Source organism: Narcine bancroftii, chromosome 3, assembly GCF_036971445.1.
Source record: "Narcine bancroftii isolate sNarBan1 chromosome 3, sNarBan1.hap1, whole genome shotgun sequence".
Classification (NCBI taxonomy): Eukaryota; Metazoa; Chordata; class Chondrichthyes; order Torpediniformes; family Narcinidae; genus Narcine; species Narcine bancroftii.
The window spans coordinates 14,939,494-14,963,849 of record NC_091471.1 but is presented as its reverse complement, the minus strand read 5'-3'; the positions used below and the strand labels follow the sequence as shown (position 1 = coordinate 14,963,849).

Sequence of the window (24,356 nt, the reverse complement as noted above, 5' to 3'; positions counted from 1 at the left end):
CTTTTTTTCGGGTAGCTTGTGGTTATCTTGCCATAGGTGCTCTGTGGTTAGTTAGGGATTGCTTAATTTGGTACGTGAGTGGGTAAAAAAGGTTGAGGAACATTGGATTAGATTAATATGGAGTAGCTTTGTACAGGCTGGCATAGTTTCATACACCAAATCGCCTACATCGTTCTATCAAAATGTCTGAAGAAAATTGGCACAGAATCATGCAGAGAGTTGATCAAAAGTAAGGCAGTTGTAGATTTTAAACCTTGGTGGTGCTCTTGTCACTTCAACCCCCACTCCAAACATGACCGCGGTTCACACTTCATAAATTGTGTGTGGGGGAGTGCTGCAGTGTTTTGGATTTTGACATTTTAAACTGGGACCATGTCTTTCTTCTATGGCCAAGGAGTTCTTGGCATCCTGGTCAAAGTTTGTCCCTAACTGTTATAACCAACAGGTTCTTGACTTACTTTTTAAATAACTCCTTTTACTATCACAGCCAATAAAGTACATGTGTTGTCGCCATTTGAAATGTTAAAATCGGAGCCAACTTGGAGAAGGCACATTTCCACAAATAGCAATAAGTTCAAATCTTTTGGTTTTCTTAGCAGCTTGGGGGAGAGGGAGAGGCAAAGAGTTCTAATATTTTAATGAAGGACTTGGACTCTGAGAGCTCACCTCCCAGGAGCTTCATTGCTGGACAATAGGGATACTGTACTCTTCACCTGTCATAAGATGCTTAGTACAGTTGCAGTTAATACTGTAGCTCCGTGGTTCTCAACCTTTCTCTTTCCACCCACAGACCACCTTAAGCAATTCCTTACTAATCACAGAGTAGGTAGTCTTAACAGGTTATCTCCACGTGAGGCGCGGGCTGCCAGCGACTGTGGTCAAAGGACTCACACCAGGCTGCGGACTGCTTGAGACAGGCCACGGGGGTACCAGGTATTGGAAACAAGATGTGAGCAGGTGCTGGAGGTTTCCTGATCGTGTCCATTTGGATCTGGAACCTGGGTCGCAGATGGTTTACACGGAAGCCTGTGTGGCTGCAGAGGCACTGGAGGCGAAGCCATTGACATTCAGTGACTCCTGAGGGGACATTTTTGGCTTCTCTTTCTCTGGCTGTAAGGGGCGCTGGGCAAATTCTGCTGATGGTGAATCTTTGTCTGCCTTACTGAAGGAAATTTCATGCAATATCAAATTTTCTTTTTTATTACTTGACTATAAAATCTGGAATACAGCCATATAATGAGCACAATTTATAGAGTTTAGAGTTGCAACAAAAATAAATTTTGGTTGGTACCAAGCAACTACAAGGCCTATTCTCAGGACCTTGCAGTTTCTGAGAACCAAAAACTACTTTTAGTAATGTTGCTGTTGCAATGTGGGAACCTTGCCTGAGCTGTGCACAGCAATTTAAAAAATATATATTATTCTACCCCCTTCCTCAGAAACCAGCAGTGTTTCAAAGATGAGCTGATCTATTGTGGTGATTGTTGGCTGGATTGCATCTGGTGAACACTATTATCTTAAATGATGCCAATGGATTCTTTCGAGAGCAGATGGAAACTTGGTTTGGTGTTTCATCTAAAAGACAACATCTCCCAGCATTACAGGGCTCCCTGAGCCTTCCATTGGGCAGTGGGGTTAGCATTACCAGTTAGCACAGTGCTATTGCAGCTCCAGAAATCAGAGTTTGAATCCGGTGATGTCTGTTAGGAGTTTGCACGTTCTCCCTGTGTCTGCATGGGTTAAAACACAACGCTGGAGAAGCTGAGCAGGTCAAACAGTGTATTTTATATATCAACATTTCGGTACATAACCATTAAGGTTATGGTATGTCATTAAGGTATGAGCAAATGTAGGCAAGAACCTGAACCAAATGGTGGGGGGAGAGGAGTACCTGTTTGGGTACCTGCTTACCTGCTCATACTTTGATGAAGGGTTCAGGCCTGAAATGTTGGTTATGTACCTTTATCTTTGCTAAATACAGTACACTGTTTGACCAGCTGAGTTTCTCCAGCATGATGTTTTTACTTCAGCCACTGTGTCTGTAGACGTTCATATTTTACTTCCCCCCGCCCCCCAGGTTTCCACCCACCCTCCAAAACGTAAGGGATTGTAGTTAATTTGGGAATGATTTGTCAACATTGGCTTAAATGGCCGGAATTGTCTTTTGTCACATTGGAATGACTTCATCACCAACATCGAAGTACTCGAGCTGGCAGAGTCCGCAAGCATCGAATCCACGCTGCTGAAGATCCAACTGCGCTGGGTGGGTCACGTCTCCAGAATGGAGGACCATCGCCTTCCCAAGATCGTGTTATATGGCGAGCTCTCCACTGGCCACCGAGACAGAGGTGCACCAAAGAAGAGGTACAAGGACTGCTTAAAGAAATCTCTTGGTGCCTGCCACATTGACCACCGCCAGTGGGCTGATATCGCCTCCAACCGTGCATGTTGGTGCCTCACAGTTCGGCGGGCAGCAACCTCCTTTGAAGAAGACCTCAGAGCCCACCTCACTGACAAAAGACAAAGGAGGAAAAACCCAACACCCAACCCCAACCCACCAATTTTCCCTTGCAACCGCTGCAACCGTGTCTGCCTGTCCCGCATCGGACTTGTCAGTCACCAACGAGCCTGCAGCAGACGTGGACATACCCCTCCATAAATCTTCGTCCGCGAAGCCAAGCCAAAGAAAAGAAGAAAGAAGAAAAAGAAAATAAATTTAAATTGGATTGTGAGGCTGACTGTGCTCTCGTTTCTCGAGTGAAGCTTGTTTACTTTAATTGTTGCATTATACCTGGCACAGTAAGAAGGGTTCTTCAAGTAATCTCGTCGGTTAACTCTAATATTCATACAACAGTATGGAGACCAACATCAAAATTGAAAGAAAAGATCAATTCGTGAGAAGCACGAGAGCACGGTTGTGGGGTTCATTCAAAAGCCTGATGGCGGCAGTGAAGAGACTGTCTTTTGGCCTGTTGGTTCACGAATTCACACTTTTGAATCTTTTCCCCAGTGGCTGGAGGTAGAGGTGTTCTCAGGGTGGGATGGGTTTTTTTATTATATTGGGCAATACCCAAATGGGGTGGAGAAGCTCAGCAGTTCACGTGGTATCCATCAGAAGTAAAATTAACCTGTCCCCAGGCTCAACATTGGTTGCCTTCTGCTTCCTTTGGATGCTTTGTGACCTGCTGAGTTTGTCCACCATGTTTTTGTATTGCAGTCGACCCCAGCATCTGCAGAGTTTCATGTTTGGCTCCGTCAGTATGCTGGCTATCTTTTCTGGCCAGCAGGTGATGTGGATGGCACCATGGAGAGCAGACTTGCCCGATGCATCAGTGTGGAACGGGAGCTACTCTGCTTAAGATGGAGTCCCTGGAGGGAAGGGAAGTTTGACTGATGTTCTGAGCTACATTCAAGCTTCTGATTCACCCAAGAGATCTGGCAACTGAAGCGAGTTTGCCATCTTGTAATCCCAGCTGTATTGCTGTTTTTTTTGTTGTTGCATGAATACTGTTTGTTGATTAAAAGTTTGAAACAAATGGGGCTTCTTAATTGGGTTATCTTTAATCCAGTGGTAATCGACCCTGTAGTGCAGATTGGTCTTGGGCAGAGTAGATGGTTGAATTTTAGCTTTGCTAGTTTTATTTCTGCCTGCCCTGTGAAGCCAGCCAATGTACACTTGTGTTAAATGTGATCCATCTGAACAGAGAGTGCCTGGTGTTGGTTAAACTTCACAGTTGAGTGGCTGTCCAGTACAAGAATTGGGTTGCAGTGTGCTCTTTGTTTCATTAAATAAAATCATTCCCAGGTTGTGCCTTAAATGTCCTTGCGCATAAAATTAATAGTTGGTTAAACAGTAAAACTTGCTGTTTATATTATCCCGAAATCCCAATTGTTGTCCATTTGGTTCATTCAGTCCCGTTTCTTGCACTGCCCTTAAGCGTCCTGAGTTCCCATTTCCCACATTCCTTCTAAACTCACCAGGAACCATTTCCTGCGTTCCTGTAACATCTTTAAAAATCAATTCAAAGTGCATTGGGGCATTTTAATTTAGACATGCAGCACGGTAACAGGCCCTTGCAGGCCACAAGCCCGTGCATCCCAATTGACCTACAACCCCTCGTACGTTTTGAAGGGTGGGAGGAAACCCACGCAGACACGGGGAGAACATGCAAACTCCTTACAGCCAGCACTGGATTTGAACGTGTCACTATTGCTGCAATGGCATTGTGCAAACTGCTGCGCTCATCGAGCTGGCGACTGACGAATGGGACTAATATCCAGCACTGACTGTGCTAATATCAAAATTCTGACTGTACCAGATGAGAAAGGATTCTGTAAGTTAACTGCATAGCATTATCTGACAGTCGAATACCCTCCTACTCCTTTATCGGGGTTGAAAAGTTCCCACCCTCCCCTTCTTCTGGCTAGAGGTTGCAGCAGACAGGTGAGCTCCAGGGATGGTCAAGTTGTCATTGCCTCTTCTCTCCTCTCTCCCCCACTTCACATGTTGCCAATTTGGGCAGTGTTTAGTATTCTTCCCCAGTGGAACAAATGACCTCTCACGTGAGGCCTTAAGAGGTGGATTTTGCTGCTGTGAAGTTAAGATTTCAGACTTCACATTTATCCTTGAAGTACGTTCATGACACCGCATACAATTCTGAAATTCTTCTTTTTCCTGCGGGCTAGGCAGGAAAAAAAACCCTGACTCAACGTACACATGTAAACAAATAAAGAAATGTAAATAAACTGTGCAATACAGAGACAAAAGATAATCAATACAGTGGAAATGTAAGAATCCTTAAATAAGTCTGTGATTGAGTTTATTGTTTAAAAAGTCAGCGTTGCCCGTAGATGTTCTCAGTGGTGGGGAGGGTTTTACCTGTGACGTCCTGGGCTGTGTCCACTACCTTGAGCAGGGCTTTGCACTTGGGCATTGGTGTCACCATACCAGACTGTGATGCAGCCGGTCAGAACAGATGAGGTTTGTGTCATTAGCCTGCAGTTAGCTTTTGCAATAAATCCCAGAGGGGCAAACGTTTTGTAGTGACTGGAACACTGCAATGAGCTGTCCAGATTTTTTAATGCTATTCCAAGGTAGAGAACATGGGCTTAACTGAATATAAATAATAAACAGTTTGAGTACGATTGCCAATTCCGTCATTTAATCGAGTCATGGCTGATCTTTTACCTCCATGTTGTATGTCTAAATTAAAATGAAATTTAAAATATCCCAACACACCTTGAATTCATTTCTTTAGATGTTACAGAATAGTTTAATAAATGTTTCAATGAACATAGAGTGGAAATAAATATGTAGGAAATTAGATCTAGTAAGTTTTAGAAGGAACGTGGGAAATGGGAATGCTGGACCTTTAAGGATGGTATTTGCTGTTGTGATGTACTGTAACTGCCTCACCTCTTGATTTCCTTCCATTTGTAAAGAAAGTCTGTTCTAAACTGGGGAGAGAATTGATTTGTGGTGACTGTGAATAGAATGATCTCCTATCCCAAAGGATGTATTTTTTTAATGAGAAGCACGAGAGCTAATTAATTATTGGAGCAAATAAAGCTGGATAAATCCTCAGGGCCTGACAAGATATTCCCTTGGCTCTTCAGGGAGTCTAGTGTGGAAATTGTAGGGGTTCAGGCAGAAATATTTAAAATGCCATTAGCCACGGATGTGATGCCAGAGGATTAGAGGGTAGCTCATGTTATTTCCGTTGTTTTAAAGAAAAGGAAATTATAGGCCCGTGAGCCTGAAATCAGTAATAGGCAAATTATTGGAAGGTGTCCTTAGAGATTGGATATTCAATTATTTGGATAGTCAGAAACTGATTAGGGATGGTCAACATAATTTTGTATATGAAAGGGTGCGTTTACCTAATCTTACAGTTTTTTTGAGGAGGTTTCCAGGAATGTTGATGAAGGAAAGGCTGTGGATGTTGTCTACTTGGACTTTAGTGAGGCTTTTGACAAGGTCCCTCATGAGAGGTTAGTCAGGGAGGTTCAGAAGCTCCGTATTCATGGTGAAGTAGTAGTAAACTGGATTCAACATTATATGGGCGAAGCCAGAGAGTGGTGGTGGATGATTGCTTCCCAGACTGGAGGTCTGTGCCTCACGGATCAGTGCTGGGAATATTGTTTTGTCATCTATCTCAATTGTGGGGGAGGGGGTTTGGCGAAAGAGAGAGTGCCTTCTCTCAGAGAGAGTGGAACGCGGTGCCAGCAGGATTGATTTCAATGTTCAAGAAAAATTGGATAGGTATGTGGATGGGAGGGGTATGCAGGGCTCTGGTCTGGGTGCAGGCCATTGGGACGAGGTGGACTAATTCTTTGGTACAGACGAGATGGGCTAAAGCACCTGTTCCTGTGCTGTGGTTTATTCTTTCACTCCTGATATGAGAATAGTTAGAAAATTGGCTTTGCCAGTCTCGATTAAATGTTGAACCCATGTGGCCAGAAGGGCTTGTTACCATGCTGTATCTCCAAATTAAAACCATCTCTCTCTTCCCCATTCCCTGCTCTCAAAATTATAAACTCCCTCACTACTCTTCAAAACACTACCAAAGCAGAAACCTAATAATTCAAAATGTTATTTGAAACCCAGTTGAAGCCAATTCTGCCCAATTACACCCAAATTAACCAATGTTTTGAAGGGTGAGAGGAAACCTACGTAGGTCACAGTGAGAAGTGAAACTCCTTAAAGACAGCACTGGATTTGAACTCTGGTTACTGGCACTGTAATGGCGTTGTGCTAAGTGGAACGTTAAAACACTGCCCATTTAGTACAATTGATATGGCCAATGGAGAATTAAAAAAAAAAATGCACGTACATCATGTGTGTTGAATTCCTTCAGCATTGGAACCTGGATTTTTCTTCCTTGAAGTTTTGTACAAGACTGCATCAGTAATGTCTGATTTGGTTAGAAATGTTGCCCATTGAACTCCAGCTAGAAGAACCTGTTAACAGCAATTCAGACCATTCTCCACCTTTGGAGAACATTCATGTCATTAATTTTCAGATCTCATGACATCACATACAACACAGATTCCTCTTTCCATGACCACCATTAGCAGTGCAAAAAAAAAGCTGTACTCAATGTCCACGTCTAAACAAACTGCATTACAGAGAGGAAATACAAAGTGCAAAAGCAAGAGTTTTGTTATTGAGGAGTCTGATGGTGGAGGGGTAGCAGTTGTTCCTGAACCTGCTGGTGTGAGTCTTGTGGCACCTAGACCTCTTTCCTGATGGCAGCAGCGAGAACAAGGTGTGTGGTGTGGCTCCTTGATGATTGCTTCTGCTCTGCGATGGCAGCGTTCCCTGTAGATGTTCTTGACGTTCCCAAAGATGTAATTTTAAACTGTTTTGAAAGCAATTGGCTTGATTCTTCCAAGGATGGACGTATACTGGGAGAAAACTTGCTTCTGAGGTAAAATGGCAAGGTGAGCTTGTTCATTTTTGCTTCTGACTGTTTGCATGAAACATTTGTGCAACGGTGTACTGGAAGTATAATTTCCAATTTGTATGTTTGCTCCTGTGGATGATCTTTCCACTGTACAGCTATGGAGTAGGGGTGAGGCGTGCATCGTTGGGGTTTGGAAAGACATTAATTTAATAGCAGCAATGATAGCAGTACTGGGATTTCAGCAGGAGGAGGTTAAATCCAACAAACCTCACTGATGTGTCATCTTTCAAAAGGATAATGTTTAGCAACTTGAATCAGCGCCGCCGGTAGGAGGAGAGGCAATTCTTTTAAAAAAGCGTAAGATGCTTCCAATATTTGAACTGCTTTGAATTGTTGGGAATTTCTATAATTTTTTTTTTGCAAGCCAATTTTTTTTTTCTTTCTTCAGTTTGATATTAAAGACCATAGTGCAAGTAATTGAATTAAGTGAAACGTGGAAGTCTGCAGATGCTGTGATTAGAGAAATGCTGGTGGAACTTGGCCTCGTCTCGCAGCATCCGCTGGGGGTAAAGATGTATTACCAATGTTTCGGGCTTGAGCCCTTCAGGGTATAAGCAAAGAACAGGAAGGCGTCAGAATAAAGACTGAAGACTGAAAGGGAGGAGACCAGACTGACAAAAGGTGTTAATTGGATCTGATAAGGGGGAAGATGAGAATTGATTTTTAATGAACTCACCTTGTTTCATAAACTTTGTTTCTATCAACTGTGCATTTCTGATTTACATTATAATCCTTCAAAGTTTTCCAGGAGTAAAATCTCAACCCAAGATGGTGCTTTGGTTTGTGTTTTGTTGAGTCAAACTTCCATTATTCTTGATGAAGGGCTCAAGCCCGAAACGTTGACGTATCTTTACCATTGCTACATAAAGGCACTGTTTGACCTGCTGAGTTTCTCCAGCATTTTTTTTCATTTAACCATGATGTCAACATAATCCTGTGTTTTATCCCTTCCATTATACAAAGATCATTTTGCTTTCTGTGGGGGAGGTGCATTGAAACACCTCTGGGGTATGTGCAATGGAGTCTTACCTGGTGAGGCTTGACCATGAGCATGTTACTCTTTTTGTATGTTAATTAATCATTTGCCATTTGCTCATCATATCCTTGACATTGTTTCCTGGAGTCGACTCCGATATTGACTGATCAAAGTTAAGGCGAGTACTGTTATTGTCCAATCTCACCTTTGGTAATGCCTCCCATTAATCTTTTGACTAAGTCTACAGTGTTGCGGTGTAGGAAGGCAAGTCGCAGATTTGTGTTTGGTGACATTATGTGCAGGAATGGAAAGATGACTGTCCTTCATCTCCTCTGTCATTCACTGAGGTTGTGGGAGGTTTTGGAATCTTGATTGCGGCGTCCGTATCCTTTGGGATGCTGGAGAGAATTTACTTGCCCTCTATTTTTAGAATGTCATTCTCCAAAGTGGGAGGTGATTTGACTTTTTTTTTAAAACAAAAAGTGATATTGCTGGCTACTTAACTGCATTGATTTCATCTTTAGATATGGAAACATGTAGTGCCTGGAGTGTATCTTGAACTAATAGCCTCCTGACTTGAGGGGTGATTGAGCCTTAACATTTTTATTTTTGGTCACCTAAGTTTAGGAAGGATATGGAAATTACAGAGAGGAGATTTACCAGGATGTTGCCTGGATTGGAAAATAAGTCTTGCAATACAAGTTAGCGAAGAAGGATGAGAGGTCACCTACAAGATTGAGAGGCAATAGGCCCTTTCAAGGAAGGAAAATGCCAGACTGTAAAGGCGGAGGTTTTGTGCCTTTACGTTGGGAGACTTGCCTTTCCAAATGCACTATAGCCGACTCAGAGGCGCTGAATACAACCCTTCTTGGGGAAGGATATTCGGCAGTGCTCCACCACCCCATTGCAAGCGGCTGGTTAGGGGTCAGCCCATGACCCATCTCCCCACTCATCTCTCTCCCTCCATGGCCCCCTCAAGGGAGGGGTGGCCGGCGGGAGGGCAATCAGGAGGTGGCCGGTGTGGGATGTGACAGCCTCACCGGGCCGCTTCGGCCTTCGGGGCTGCTTTCTGTGGCTCAAAACGAGGCAGAGCAATGGCTGTCTTCCCTTCCTGTAATCCTCCACACAGCTGGAACTGTTCTGGGAAGTGCAGAGCGGTTCCAGCTGTGTGGGGAATTGTGGGTAGGGAAGATGGCTGCGTATTTATGATGGGTGGTGTCGCCCTGCCTCCATTGGCTCCGGAGGGTGCTAAGAGGCGCCGCTCGACGTGAATGCGATGATGGAGCAGCCTTTTAGGGTTGCTCTATGAAAAGAAAGTTTTTATGTTTCCCCTCCACGCTTCCAGCTGATCTCCAGGTGGAGGCCTGGCATGAAATGGCCTATAGATAAGGTAGACAGGACAGGAAGAGAACATTGTACAAAATGAGGGGATGAAAGTTTAGGGGAGATATTAGGGGTAAGTTTTTTTTTCCCCAGAGTTGTGGATGCCTGGAATGCCTTTGTGGGGGAGGCTAAAATATTAGGGTAATTTAAGAGACTCAGACTGGCACTTGGATGATTCGTGTTACAAGGTAGGAAGGGGTTAATATTTTTTGTAGAAATATTTTGGTCAGCACCACATCGAGCCCTGAAGGGCCTGTGCTGTACTGTAATGTTCTTTGCTCCTCAACATGGCTTTGCCTTCTGCAAACCTATTTCATTTTGACCTGTGCATTCATTTTGGAGCATGACAGCTCAAATCTGTCTCTTTTCATTGTTAGCGTGTCAACAGGCACTCTCTGGTAGTATAAACAACATTGTTGACAATAACAAGCTGCGTTAATATCCCAAGGTGTTTGGCTGAAAGGGGCAGTGAACAGACAACTACCAGTCATGGGCAGATAAGATTAGGAGTGGTGTCTAAATTAAGGTCTAACTCCACTCATTCTGAAGTAATGTTTGGAAGTTTGAGTTTGAAGTTGGTGGATCAAGATCATCAATAACTTGCCTCATTGAAGAGCAAACCTATGTTGTTGATTGTGAATGGGGAAGGTGTGTGGAGAATCCAATAGCTTTGTTTCGGGATGGCAATGAGGTAATTGTTTATTATTTGATTCCCATTAGTGGAGGGAGAAAAGACGAAGGAAATATGAATCCTGTTTTAAGCAGGTGTTGTCACAATAGACTTTGTAAAATTCCAGAGTTTGGCAGTGGTAGGCAAGGGGTTAATTCTCATCGGCATTTTAAAGGTGAAGTAACTTGTGGGTCCTTTCATCATCGGAAATATTTTGCCGCCTTGCTCTTCAGTCTGGACTAGAATCAATGATATCAAGTCTTTGTAAATTGTGCAATTTTAGTAATCGAAAATGCATAATGTTTGCAGAACTCTTCTAGCTAGGGATGTGTACTTGCATCGTACATCTTTCAGATGAGATGTTAAGATGAGATTGAATTGGCACACTTTGAGAAGAGCAAGAGACTTTTCCATGGCACTCTCATCCCAACAATATGAAAGATGGACGTTCTGATTGTTGCAAACTGAACTTTCGTACTTGCAAGTACAACATCAGTAAAACACAATTCTGCAGACCTCTCCATTTGAGTTCTGTGTCACACTCCCACACTTGCATGATTGACCGTAGGCCTATGTACTGTTCTACCAAGACCACCTGCAAATTGCAGGAACAACACCTGATTTTTCCGTCTGGGCACTCTCCAGCCAGATGGCATTAACACCGACTTATCCATTTTTCTGTTAACCTGTTCTCCTCTTTCCCCTTTCCAGTTCTCCTCCCTCCCTTCAGCCAACCATCCCTCCTCCCCTAGATCGCTGCTGTCCCCCACCCCCTCCACCTATCACATCCTGCCTTTGCGACTACACCTCCTCCCTGCTCTTTTATTCGGACAGCTGCTAACATTTTTCCATACTTTGATGAAGGACTCCAGCCTGAAACGTCGGTTATGTATTTTGCTATAAAAAGGACCCTGCTTGACCTACTGAGATTCTCCAGCGTTGTGTATTTACTTTGGTACTTGCAATTTGTTAGTCCTGTAAATTTTGATGTGTAGCTCAGTAACAGGACTCTACGCCAAAAAAATACATAAATTAATCTCCAAATCCATATTTTTTCAAAAAGGTGGGAGGAAAACGGAGTGCCCGGAGCAATTCCATGCCGACCCAGAGAATCTCACCGTGTCAGATTTGAACTGGGTCATTGACACTAATAACCTATGTTTCAGTAGTGTTTCACTGACTGCAAGGTGATTTGAGAGGCTCTGAAGCTGTGTGTGGGGGAAAATTTAGAGAAATTTGCAACTAAAATTCTTTAAACAAAACATTTTTGGGTGACCATAAGTAATAGGAGCAGGAGTCGGCCATCCGGCCCGTTAAGCCCACTCTGCCATTCAATAAGATCAGGGCTAATCTGGTTGTGGACTTGGCTCCACTTGCCTTCTCCCCATATTGTTAATTTGCCTACCCTTCGAAAGTCTCTCTATGTCTGAAATTCATGTAATGAGGCACCCTTTCCTGCTTGCTTTGTTGGAGAATTCCACAGATTCTGAGAGAAGCAGTTCCACCTCCCCTCTGTTGAATCTACCCTTCCCGATTTCTGAGGCGATGTCCCCTAGTTCTCATCTCTCATCAGTGTTAACCTCTTTCCTGCTTCTCTCTCATTCATGCCCTTCATAATTTTGGTCTAGTTCTATAAGATTCCCTCATATTCTTCAAGTTTGCAGTGAGCACATTTCCAGGCAACTTAATCTCTGGTCATAGCTAACCCCCTCAATCTCCAGAATCAACTTGGTTAACCTCCTCTGAATGGCCTCCAGGGCCGAAATAACCTCTCTAGTAGAGGCCTGAGCTGGCCACGGTACACCAGGTGCAGCCTCACCAGTACAAATGTAGCAGGACCTCCTTGATTTCAAATTCATTTTCTCCAGCAGTGAAAGCCTTCTTGAATACCTGTTCCACCTGCAAATGGACCTTCAAGCACTCTCAAGTCCCTCTGCCCAGCAGCATGCTGCAACCTTTCACCATTTAAATAGTAATCCAATCTATTTAATTTCAAAGTGGACGACCTCACTCTTGCCCACAGAGAATTCTACCTGCCTGACACTTGCCTCCATCTCTCCATCACTTCCTCAGCACAATTTGCTTTTCCACTCAATTTGGTGTCGTTGGCAAACTTGGGTGTGCCACATTTGGTCCCCTCCCTGTAAATCACTTGTGCGTTTCTGAGAAGTGTAAATGATATGAAGACTGACCCTACATGGTAGGACTGTGTAGTTTTGATCATTTCCTCCTCTTAACCATTGATGTATATTGTGAAGATTTACTGCACTGATCCCTGTGACACCCTGTTTAAGGTTCGAGGGCAAAAGGAGGTTTGCTGGGAGTTCAAAGTAGGAGTAAACTGTTTCAATTATAGGGTTCAGCAGCCAGAAAATGTGGATTTGTTTTTTTTAAACATACAGGACCTTTTGGCCCAATTGCACCCAAGTAGCCGCCATCCCCTGTACATTTTTTTTTTAAACGGTGGGCGAAAACTAAAGCATCTGGAGGAAACCCATATAGACCAGGGGAGAACCTACAAACTCCTTACAGACGGCGCTGGATTTGAGCCCCGGTTGCTGCACTAACCACGGCACAAACTGTGCCACCCACTGACTTCAGAAAACGTGGCTAGAGAAGCAAAAAGCATCTGGTGACGCCTGTTGTGTGGACTGTGGTCTGAGAGAATGACAGGAGCAGACTGCATGGTAACTCCAAAAGGGAGCTGCTGTAAGTGGGGGAGAGGAGTGGGGGGGGGGGGGTGGGGGGGAGGAGAAAAAGTGCAAGAAAATTGTGAGGGAGAAAGGCTAATTTAAATGATACTTCATCGAGCTGGAACAGATGAGATGGGCCAAATAGTCTCCTTTGAGCTCTCACTTTTTGGAGTGAGGTTGAATTGTTGATCCTGTGTTAGTGTTTGAACTTGTCTCTGTAGCTCATCAACAGTCAGCTGGAGTTCTGTAGCTTGCTTTTTGCATTGGCAATCCTATCCCTCCCCTCGAGGTGCTTTTTGCATAGCCGTAAATAGGACAAAAAAGTGGATGTTGAGCCACACCAGGCAAATCCAAGTTTCTATCAGTGGTTGCTTGCGTAGTGTCATTTGGAGAGGATTACACTTTCACAGCAGGAATTCCTGGAAACAGGATCCCTCTGGGATTGAAGCGTTGGGAACAGGAATTGGGCTTTGATTTATAAACTGGGGGGTTGTGGCCTTGTGCAGTGGTCTGCAAGGCAATGAAATGCAAGTTACTATTGCAATATAGATATAGCAGCTTATTGGCACATAATAAACCTGTAACAGCGACGAGATCCATCTATTTGTGCTATATGCTAAAATGTTGGCTTTCTCAATAAGGATAAATGCTCGTGATGAGTCCTGGTAAATGAAACCTTAGCAATCCTTTGCACTGCACGAGACATTAAGTGAAGCCTTTTGTGCTCAATTCTCAGGAGTGGTCTCTGATCAGATACCATAGAACATTACAGCACAGAAACCGGATCTTTGGCACTTCTAGTCTGTGCCGAACTATTTTTCTGCCTTGCCCCACTGACCTATACCCGGTCCATAGCACTCCATATTTCTCCCATCCATGTATTTGCCCAAATTCTTAAATGTTAAAATTGAGCCACTTCAGCTGGTAGCTCATTCCACAACACTTCCACAACAAGTTCCCTCCCCCCCCACCCCACCTTGTGTTTTCCCCCTAAATTTTTCCCTTGTCACCCATAACCTACGTCCTTTGGTTTGTAACTCACCTACCCTCAGTAGAAAAAGCCTACCTACATTTATCTACACCCCTCATAATTTTAAATACCTCTATCAAATCTCCCCTCATTCTTCTATGCTACAGGGAATAAAGTCCTAACCTATTTAATTTTTCCCTGTAACTCAGTCCCTGAAGTCCAGGCAACATCCTAGTAAATCTTCTCTGCACTCCTTCTATCTTATTGATATCTTTCCTGTAGAGAGGTGATGAAAACTCAACACTCCAAAATTGGCTTCACCATTGTCTTGTACAACTTTACCATAACATCCCAACTCTTGTACACAATATTTTGATTTATGAAGGCCAGTATGCAAAAAAACTTTTTTTTAATAACACCACCAATATGGTCAAATTGATATTTCATCTCTCTGCAGAGTTAACACTTACCAGTAATGAAGCTATAGTTATCAGAAATGAATCTGGTATAAAGAATTTACAAAGCCATAAAATATAGGAGCAGAAGTCAGCCATTTGGCCCATTGAGCCTACAATGCCATGGCTGATGTATTCTTTCTTTCAACCCTGTTCTCTTGCCTCCTCCCTTTGTTAGCTTTTGCTAATAAAGAACCCATCAAACTTTGTTTTTAAAACTTCCCAATGACGGCTTTCACAGCTGTCTGTGACAACTAATTGCACACATTCACCACCGGCCTGAAGAAACTTCTCATTCTCCCATCCAAAGGGACCCTTTTATTCTGAGATTGTACCCTCTGGTCCTAGACTCTCTCGCTACTGAAAACATAATCTCCACATCCGCTCTTTCTGTATTCAGTAGGCTTCAATGACATTCCATTCCCTCCACCTCACCCTATCCTTTTAAGCTCCAGCAAATAAAGGCCCAGAGCCGTCAAACACTCCTCGTGCATTAATCCCTGGGATAATTCTGGTAAATCCCCTCTCCAAAGTTGGCACATCCTTGTATCCTACCTATTCTAGTTTTGGAATCCTGTGCATGCCAGAAATGCTACCAATCATGTCACATCAAATTTGGAAATGCACTCAAGATTAGAGGAGGAATGAAGTGTTAACTAGGTATTTGTTGGACTGAGGGAGGAATGAACTGTTGCCTTCCCTCCACCAAATGGAGAGATCTTTCCATTGACGGGCACAGACCATAGCTTGTGTATTTTTCCAAAAAGATGTTGCGTGGCTCACATGTTTGGCTGGAGGAATTCGGCGGGTCAAGCAGCCGCGGGGTGGGGGGGGGTGTGGGGAAATGGTCCATGTTTTGAGTCTAAATTCTTCATGAGGAATGGTCAAACCAATCTAGAGTTTGTGGCTGAATGGTTCACCTTCCTGCCTTTGTGGGCCTGGAGTGTTGGGCCCATTTTGCCATCTCTTTGTGTGACTACAATGCTTGCTGGGAGCTGTACTGCTTGGAACATGGCATCCAGCTTGATTTTTCAGATGCCTAGTGATGAGACCAATGGGATTGTGATGATTCCTTTAATGCATTCTTCAGTGAGACAGGAGCAGGCAAGCATGAACCCAGAGCAGTGTTTGTTTACCTGGAACTAACAGTGATAGATGTTCTATGTTGGGAACCTGTGATTTTGCGGGGCCTTTGGGATTGTCCACTTCATCTCCAATCCTACAAGAAGCTCCTTGGGTGCCCATCACTATGAAGGTCTGTGTGTGTCTTTCCTGCCCTGACCCAAGGGTTGTCACGGGTCACCTGGCTGTCTAAGTGTTGTGAGGAAGCTCCTTTGTGACCTTGGTGAGTTGAATTTTCTGAATCCTTACATAATAGGGAGAACTGTAAAAGTAGTGGTTGAAGAATAAGCAAGTAATGTAGTAAAAATCAGTTGAACAGTGCAGAGGGGGATGGACAATGGCGCTTTGAAAGGGATGAACATTCTGGTTATAGAATTATAGAGCATGGAGCAGGCCTTTGGCTCAAGTCGTCCATGCTAACCAAAGAGCCATAAAAGACCATAGCACAGAAATGGGCCTATGAGACCAAGGTGAAATATTATTCTGCCTTGTTCCATTGTCTTGCATATGGACTGCAGCCCTCCATACACCTCCTTAGGGGCTTCCTCTGGCAGCTCATTCTGAACAGGTACTCTGCACTTTTTTTTAAAAAGTTGCCGCTCAGGACCTTAAACCTTTCCCCTCCATCTTAAACCATTTTACCTTGCTGAAGCTCAGAACATTGGTTATGTATCTTTATCATTGCTATATAAAGCACACTGTTTGACCAGTTGAGTTTCTCCAGCATTATGTTTTACTTCAACCATGGTGTCTGCAGACTTTGTGTTTTACTTGCACTTTAAACCAATGGTTCTCAACCTTTTTCTTTCCACTCACATCCCCCTTTAAGTAATCCCTATGCCATAAGTTCTCTGTGATTAGTAAGGGATTGCTCAAGGTAGTATGTGGGTGGAAAGAAAAAGTTTGAAAACCGCTGTTTTAATCGTACCTAATTGACTCGTTATGTGCATGGTTTCATATCTCCAAAGGAAATGGGCCAATAACAATTTTTCTCAAGCAAAATATTTCTGTGACAACTGGGTCTAGAGCAGTGATTCTCAACCTTCCTTTCCCACTCCCATCCCACCTTAAGCAATCCCTTACTAATCACAGAGCACTGATGGCAGAGGGAATACTTAAAGTGGGATGTGAGTGGAAAGAAAGAGGCTGAGAATCACTGCCTTAAACCTTCACCTGCTACTTCTACAATTGCTTCGCCTGGAGTTGGGGAGGGGGGAATAACTGAATGTTCACTTTATCCATGCCCTTTGTGATTTTTATAAACTCAATTTATGAGGAGTGGAAGAGCTTGAAGATGAGACACTACAGCCATTCTCATTATGGGCGACTGCTCTAATTTGTTGCTTTTACTGCAGCATCAAGTGTGAACGGGTACTATCTGCAGAAGAGTGGTGAATAGACCCCATTTTATTCCCATCAGTTAACATAATGCTGGCACGTTGCTCGTGAGTCGAGACTTAGATTGGATACAAGGCTGTTGGAGAGGTAGTTTAAGTCTGGCCCTTGCACAGCTGTAGGGATGGCATTGTATTCTCAAGCTGTGATGGTGAGTGACGTCGAGGGTAGCATATGGATGGTGGCATTGCCAATGCCTGCTGCCTGTCCTTGTTGGGAGGAGGTGGATCTTGTCAATGGTACACACTGCAGCTGTTGTATTCTGCTGCTGGTAGGAAATAATTTTTTTGTGTGGCTGCCAATTGGGAAGGGTGCTATTTGTCTTGGTGTTGGACAGCTTGTGTATTATTGGAGGAAACCCATGCAGACACGGGGAGAACATACAAACTCCTTACAGAAAGCACTGGGAGTGGTGGTGGAGGCCAGAACAATGGGGACATTTAAGGTACTCTTAGGCAAGTATGTGGATGAAAGAAAAATGGAGGGTTACGAGGTAGGGAGGTTTTTTGGTCAGTACAACATCGTGGGCTGAAGAGTCTGTATTATGCTGTAATGTTCTGTGTATTCATGTCATAGTGGGGTATGTCTTGGTGAGGTATTTGTTTCTCTTTCCTCTGTCTTCTGCCCTTGTTTTTATATCTGGTATTTTTCCCCCATGGAACATTATTGCATAGAAATAGGCCCTTTGGCCCTTCTTGTTTGTGCCCAGCTATTATCCTGCCTAATTCCACTGACTTGCTTCCAGATCATATCCCTTCATATTCCTCTTTCTATATATGGATCTTTAATTAAACAATAAAGCCCCAAGGCCATTGGGACATCTCAGGAAAGGCAACTGCATTTTCAATTACACTTCCATAATCTCATCATTAATGTTTTTTAGACTGCAATGTCAGGAAAATCATCGGAAAAAAAATAACATAATTAGTACCTGTGTGTTCATTCACCCTGGGCCCCTCTTTAGACTGCAAGTACCTGTGTGCAAAGGTCCTGGTGGTTGGACGTGCAGTAGAGTGAATGACTGACAATAAACTTTTCCAGTACAATTTACACTGTAGGCTTCCTCCAAAAATTTCTAGAGGTCCTGCAGGATAAATCGTGGTGCAAGAATTGACTCAAAAATTTCCTGCGCATTCCTTTTTAGATTGCCCGTGTAGCGGCAAAATTCCTTGATTGTGCCAATACATGCCTACAGTCTACCCAGAGAAGTGTGAGTGTGAATCTGTGGAATGCTCTGCCACAGAGGGTGGTAGAGGCAGATTCGCTGATTATGTTCAAAAGAGAGTTAGATAAGACTCGAGTGGGCAAAGGAGTTAAGGGTTATGGGGATAAGGCTGGAAAGGGGTACTGAGAGTAGTGATCAGCCATGATCTGTAAAATGGCGGTGCTGGCTTGACGGGCCGAAGGGCCTACTCCAGCTCCTATTGTCTATTGTCTAAAAACCCTACTTGTCTCGCATTGCAGGGCTTGAGGGGATCGGCAGCATTTTGAAATGGATGGAAGCTAATTAGTGGGATCTAGTGATAGATTTCTGACTTTGCTGTTATGGGCTTGAGTTTTCTCTTCCCATGTTTTGTAATCACTTAGAGCCTTAGATCAAAGAGGGATCCTTTAGTTCCATCGCAAGTCTTGATGTCCCTGGCCATCATCTATCCTTGAACTTGTAAGGCAAAGTTGGTATGGCGACTAGCGCAACGCCTGTACTGCGCCAGTGATTGGGACTGGGCTTTGAATCCCACGCTATCTGTAAGGAGTTTGTATGTTCTCACCATGTCTGTGTGGTTTCCCTATGTGCTCTGGTTTCCTCCCACCATTCGAAACATAGGTTAATTGGGTGTAAATTGGGTAACATGGGCTGAAATAGCCTGTTATCCTGCTGTATGTCTCAATTTAACTTAATTTAGTTTAACATTTATATGAAAAAGGACTGATCTCTTGACTGGTTGAAATTATTCTAGCTGGAAAATAAAACCTTCTGTTTGCAATAACTGAGACGAGACTAGCTCAGAATGCCAACCTCCCTGTTCTTGTTCTCTGTTTATATTCTGTCTTTATGAACTAAATGAATGAAAATGTATTTAAATTGGACATAATTTTCTAAACAAAGTGTTGTCTTTTGAAACTGGGCCACTGAGAATGGATTTAAATGGAAAAGTCTGCAGATGCTGTGATTGTAGGTGTTGAGGGGACGATCACCACTGACAATGGACCTAATTAAAGTGTGCATTAAAGTTAGCTGGCTGTAGGACGCAATATCTACGTGCGTTGGAGCTGGGAATGCTATTGTGTATCCCTGTGTTAGATGAAAGAATTGGGGATTCTTTTGGAGTCCAGTGAGGTGGCCAAAACTAGGGACGTAAAGACCAGGTTATCGTCGACTGATCCAGGAAGTGGATTTGGAGTGAATTTGTCACGCTGCTAGTTGAGGGCCATTAGTATCCATGAACTTGAGTAGAAGGGAATGGGAAGGGATGGTATTGTTGGGAATAGGAGACAACTCATTGGGTACACCACAAAATTTGTTTGTCACATTTTACCTTTTACATTTCCTTAAAAATTGCTAGTGATGTCCAAAGGCTATTTGATTGATGGTTGAGCTTGTTGAAAGGAGGAAGTACAGTGTCGAATTTTTATTGTGGTAAAGTCCAATGTTTGGGTTTCAAATGCAGCAGGATGATGTTGGTGGCAAGGCTTGTTCCCATTGAGAAATCGATGGGGTGCTCTCAGAATATTCCAGGCCATTGGTTCTCGATCTCCCACCCCCCCCCCCACATCTTCTTTGGCTTGGCTTCGCGGACGAAGATTTATGGAGGGGGTAAAAAGTCCACGTCAGCTGCAGGCTCGTTTGTGGCTGACAAGTCTGATGCGGGACAGGCAGACACGATTGCAGTGGTTGCAGGGGAAAATTGGTTAGTTGGGGTTGGGTGTTGGGTTTTTCCTCCTTTGCCTTTTGTCAGTGAGGTGGGCTCTGCGGTCTTCTTCAAAGGAGGTTGCTGCCCGCCAAACTGTGAGGCGCCAAGATGCACGGTTTGAGGCGTTATCAGCCCACTGGCGGTGGTCAATGTGGCAGGCACCAAGAGATTTCTTTAGGCAGTCCTTGTACCTTTTCTTTGGTGCACCTCTGTCACGGTGGCCAGTGGAGAGCTCGCCATATAACACGATCTTGGGAAGGCGATGGTCCTCCATTCTGGAGACGTGACCCATCCAGCGCAGCTGGATCTTCAGCAGCGTGGACTCGATGCTGTCGACCTCTGCCATCTCGAGTACTTCGACGTTAGGGATGTAAGCGCTCCAATGGATGTTGAGGATGGAGCGGAGACAACGCTGGTGGAAGCGTTCTAGGAGCCGTAGGTGGTGCCGGTAGAGGACCCATGATTCGGAGCCGAACAGGAGTGTGGGTATGACAACGGCTCTGTATACGCTTATCTTTGTGAGGTTTTTCAGTTGGTTGTTTTTCCAGACTCTTTTGTGTAGTCTTCCAAAGGCGCTATTTGCCTTGGCGAGTCTGTTGTCTATCTCATTGTCGATCCTTGCATCTGATGAAATGGTGCAGCCGAGATAGGTAAACTGGTTGACCGTTTTGAGTTTTGTGTGCCCGATGGAGATGTGGGGGGGCTGGTAGTCATGGTGGGGAGCTGGCTGATGGAGGACCTCAGTTTTCTTCAGGCTGACTTCCAGGCCAAACATTTTGGCAGTTTCCGCAAAGCAGGACGTCTAGCGCTGAAGAGCTGGCTCTGAATGGGCAACTAAAGCGGCATCGTCTGCAAAGAGTAGTTCACGGACAAGTTTCTCTTGTGTCTTGGTGTGAGCTTGCAGGCGCCTCAGATTGAAGAGACTGCCATCCGTGCGGTACCGGATGTAAACAGCGTCTTCATTGTTGGGGTCTTTCATGGCTTGGTTCAGCATCATGCTGAAGAAGATTGAAAAGAGGGTTGGTGCGAGAACACAGCCTTGCTTCACGCCATTGTTAATGGAGAAGGGTTCAGAGAGCTCATTGCTGTATCTGACCCGACCTTGTTGGTTTTCGTGCAGTTGGATAATCATGTTGAGGAACTTTGGGGGACATCCGATGTGCTCTAGTATTTGCCAAAGCCCTTTCCTGCTCACGGTGTCGAAGGCTTTGGTGAGGTCAACAAAGGTGATGTAGAGTCCTTTGTTTTGTTCTCTGCACTTTTCTTGGAGCTGTCTGAGGGCAAAGACCATGTCAGTAGTTCCTCTGTTTGCGCGAAAGCCGCACTGTGATTCTGGGACCACCGGCTGGTTCGCTGCAAGCTCAACCTTCACTTCAAGCCAAAGCCCAGGAACAATAAAGCCCCCCCTCACATACCACCTTAAGTAATCCCTTACTAACCCCAGACCACCTATAATATAGGTTCTCTGTGGTTAGTCAGGGATTATAGTGGTATGTAAGTGGGGTGGGGGGAAGGGGGAAGGTTGAGAAGTGAGAACCACTGGCCTAGGTGACTAAAGGCAGTGCATTTTGAACAGTACAGAAACTGGCCCTTTGGCCCATGTTTTGGTGTTGAACTCTTTGCCCAAATTAAACTAAAACTCTGCTGCATGGACTTGATAGAAGTCCTTCCATCCCCTTCATCTTAAGTACTACTATTGTATCTGTTTCCACGGCCACACCTAGCAGCCTGTTCTAGTCATCCACTACTTTAATATAGTCATCCACTATATTAAAATAAAATTGCTCCATACGTTTCCCTTAAATGCACGTCTTCTCATGTGTGATGCTTTTACCCAGGTGAAAAGTCCTGACTGTCTATCTGATCAATACATCTCCTGATTTTGTAAATATTAGCCAAGTTGCCTTCTCAGACTCCTATGCTCTGGAGAAAATGACCCAAGTTTGGACAAACTCTCCTGGTAATTCTTGCCCCTTCTGGTAAAGCCTCTACATCCTTCCTGTCATGAAGCAAACCGAACTGCACACCATATTCCACATGAGGTCTAACCAAAATATTTTGCACAGCTACAACATGATCTCCTTACCTTTCAACTCGATCCCCTGCCGAATGAAGCCAAACATACGATGTGCTTCCTTTAGCACTCTTGTCTATTTGCAAAGCCACTTTCAATGAGCTATATACGTGGAATACGTATATAGAACCTCTGCACACCAATGCCGAATGAAAATCTACACGGAACCCTGCAGTCGGAGAGCGGCAGCATTCATCAAGGACCTGCGGCAGCCAGGATATGGTCTTTATTCAGGAAGGAGGTATAGGTGCCATAAGACTCGTAGCACCAAGTTCACGAACAGTCGCTACCCCTCCACTATCAGACTCAACGACAGATTTAATCAGAGACCCATTTAAGGATTCTTATTTTGCACATTATTCATGACTGAATATTTATTTATTTTCTTCTGTATTGCACAGTTGTTTGTTTACATTTCTCTTTTGCATACGTATCTTGAGTATTGTATTTTTTGCATGACCGATAAATATAAATTCTGCCTTGCCTGCAGGAAAAAAGAATCTCAGGTTTTCATGTGATGCCATGTATGTACCCTGACAATAAATCTGAACTTTTTAGACCCCAGCCATTAACTATACCTTCGCTTTACATTTGACCTCCCAAAGTGCAACACCTCACACTTGACTGGATTATACTCCAACAACCTTATCTCTGCCTGTATCTGCCTAGTCTGTTTCCTGTTGTAGTTTCTGATGGCCAGGATAGTGTAAGCTGCAGCTACTGTGCACTGCTGGTGGATGGGAAACCATTAAAATGAGCTGCTTTGGGATGGCTGACTGATGAATTGCAAGGAAAGGTTGAGCAGGTTTAGACTTCACTCCCTGGAGTGCAGAAGAATGAGGGGAGATTTGACAGAGATGTACAAAATCGAGGGGTATAGAGCAAATGCAAGCAGGCTTTCTCCACTGAGGTTAGGCGAGAGCAGAATTAGAGGTCCAGGCAGGAATAGCAAACATCCAGAGAACATCAGAACAAAGGGAGGAAGGTTTAGGGGAGACAGAAGAGTTGTGGGCACTGAAATACATTGCCAGGGGTGGTGGTGGAGGCTGAAATATTAGGGGCATTTAAGAGACTCTGAGAGAGGCACATGGATGAAAGAAAAATAAATGCTTGCGAGGGAGAAATGGTTTAATTTTTTGCTATGAATATGTAGGTATTGAGAGCCAAAGGGCCTGTACCGCGCTGTTATGATCTATGAAACAATAGGGGGAACTTTTTGATTCAGAGCCTAGTAAGTATGTGGAATGAGCTACCACTTGAAGGGGTGAATGTGGGCTCAATTTTAATATTTAAGTAACATTTGGACAAGTTAATGAATGGGAGAGTTATGGAGGGCTATGGTCCGGGTGTAAGTCGACCGTGCTAGGCAGAATAATTGTTGAGCACAGACTAGATAGGGTGTAGGGTCTGTTTCTTTTCTGTGTCCAACTGCAATGCCTAAACCTAACTGTCCCAGCTACTGACTATCCTTTTCTAAAATGCAACTGCTATTTGCTCCAAGTTGTGGGCAACACATTTTGATAGAACTTTTGTTTATCTGCTTCAGACAATATGACTCCTGGATGTGAAGATGACAGTGAGGGGCGAGAGAACGGCACCGACAAAACATATGAAACAGTAAATGCATCGACCATCTCCGACGACAGCATTCGGTTCTACGTCAATGTGAATGTCGGGCTGGAAGCAAACGCAGATGGTGAGTAATGAACATTTTTGCTGTCATCTAGTACTCGGTGACTGAATTTTTCTTCCTTTATACCAGTTGGTGTTTACTGCTAGGCAGATGGTAATGCAATTGAAATTGTATTCATTGAGAATTTAGATTAAATTTATTTATTGTCACTTTGCAAAGGAAGTGAAAAGCAAGTCTTCTGAGATGATAATGGTTGAGGATCACTCAATTTCTTTCCATGCAGCGTCCACTGCCACCCATGGAGTGAGCACTATTTGTTCCTATATTCTCATGTGTAGAGATTTCCAGAATTCAAAAGGGTAAACATTTTGTGGAAAAAAAAAATTGGGAGTGCAAAGAGCCTGATTGGTCTTTCAAAGGGCATAATGGGCTGAATAGCTTTTTTTTAATCTAAAACTATTTCTTTCAAACTTATTACAACACAAGTATTTTGCCCCCTCTTTTGAGGTCCTGATTACTCCCTAATCGGGCAATGATTCAAGGCTTTGCAACAAAAGAGGACTACAAGATTATGAGAGGCATAAGCCACTTTCAGGTGCTCGGACGC

General features: G+C 43.9%; 1 protein-coding gene across 1 annotated transcript in view; it reads left to right on the top strand.

The window, feature by feature from the left end:
• Nucleotides 1-24,356, top strand: part of slc4a11 (solute carrier family 4 member 11) — a 146,645-nt gene that overhangs the window by 10,109 nt on the left and 112,180 nt on the right. Inside the window, exon 2 of the mRNA XM_069922730.1 lies at nucleotides 23,663-23,812. Within this exon, the coding sequence (XP_069778831.1) occupies nucleotides 23,663-23,812 (150 nt within the window). The remainder of the gene's footprint in view (nucleotides 1-23,662; nucleotides 23,813-24,356) is intronic.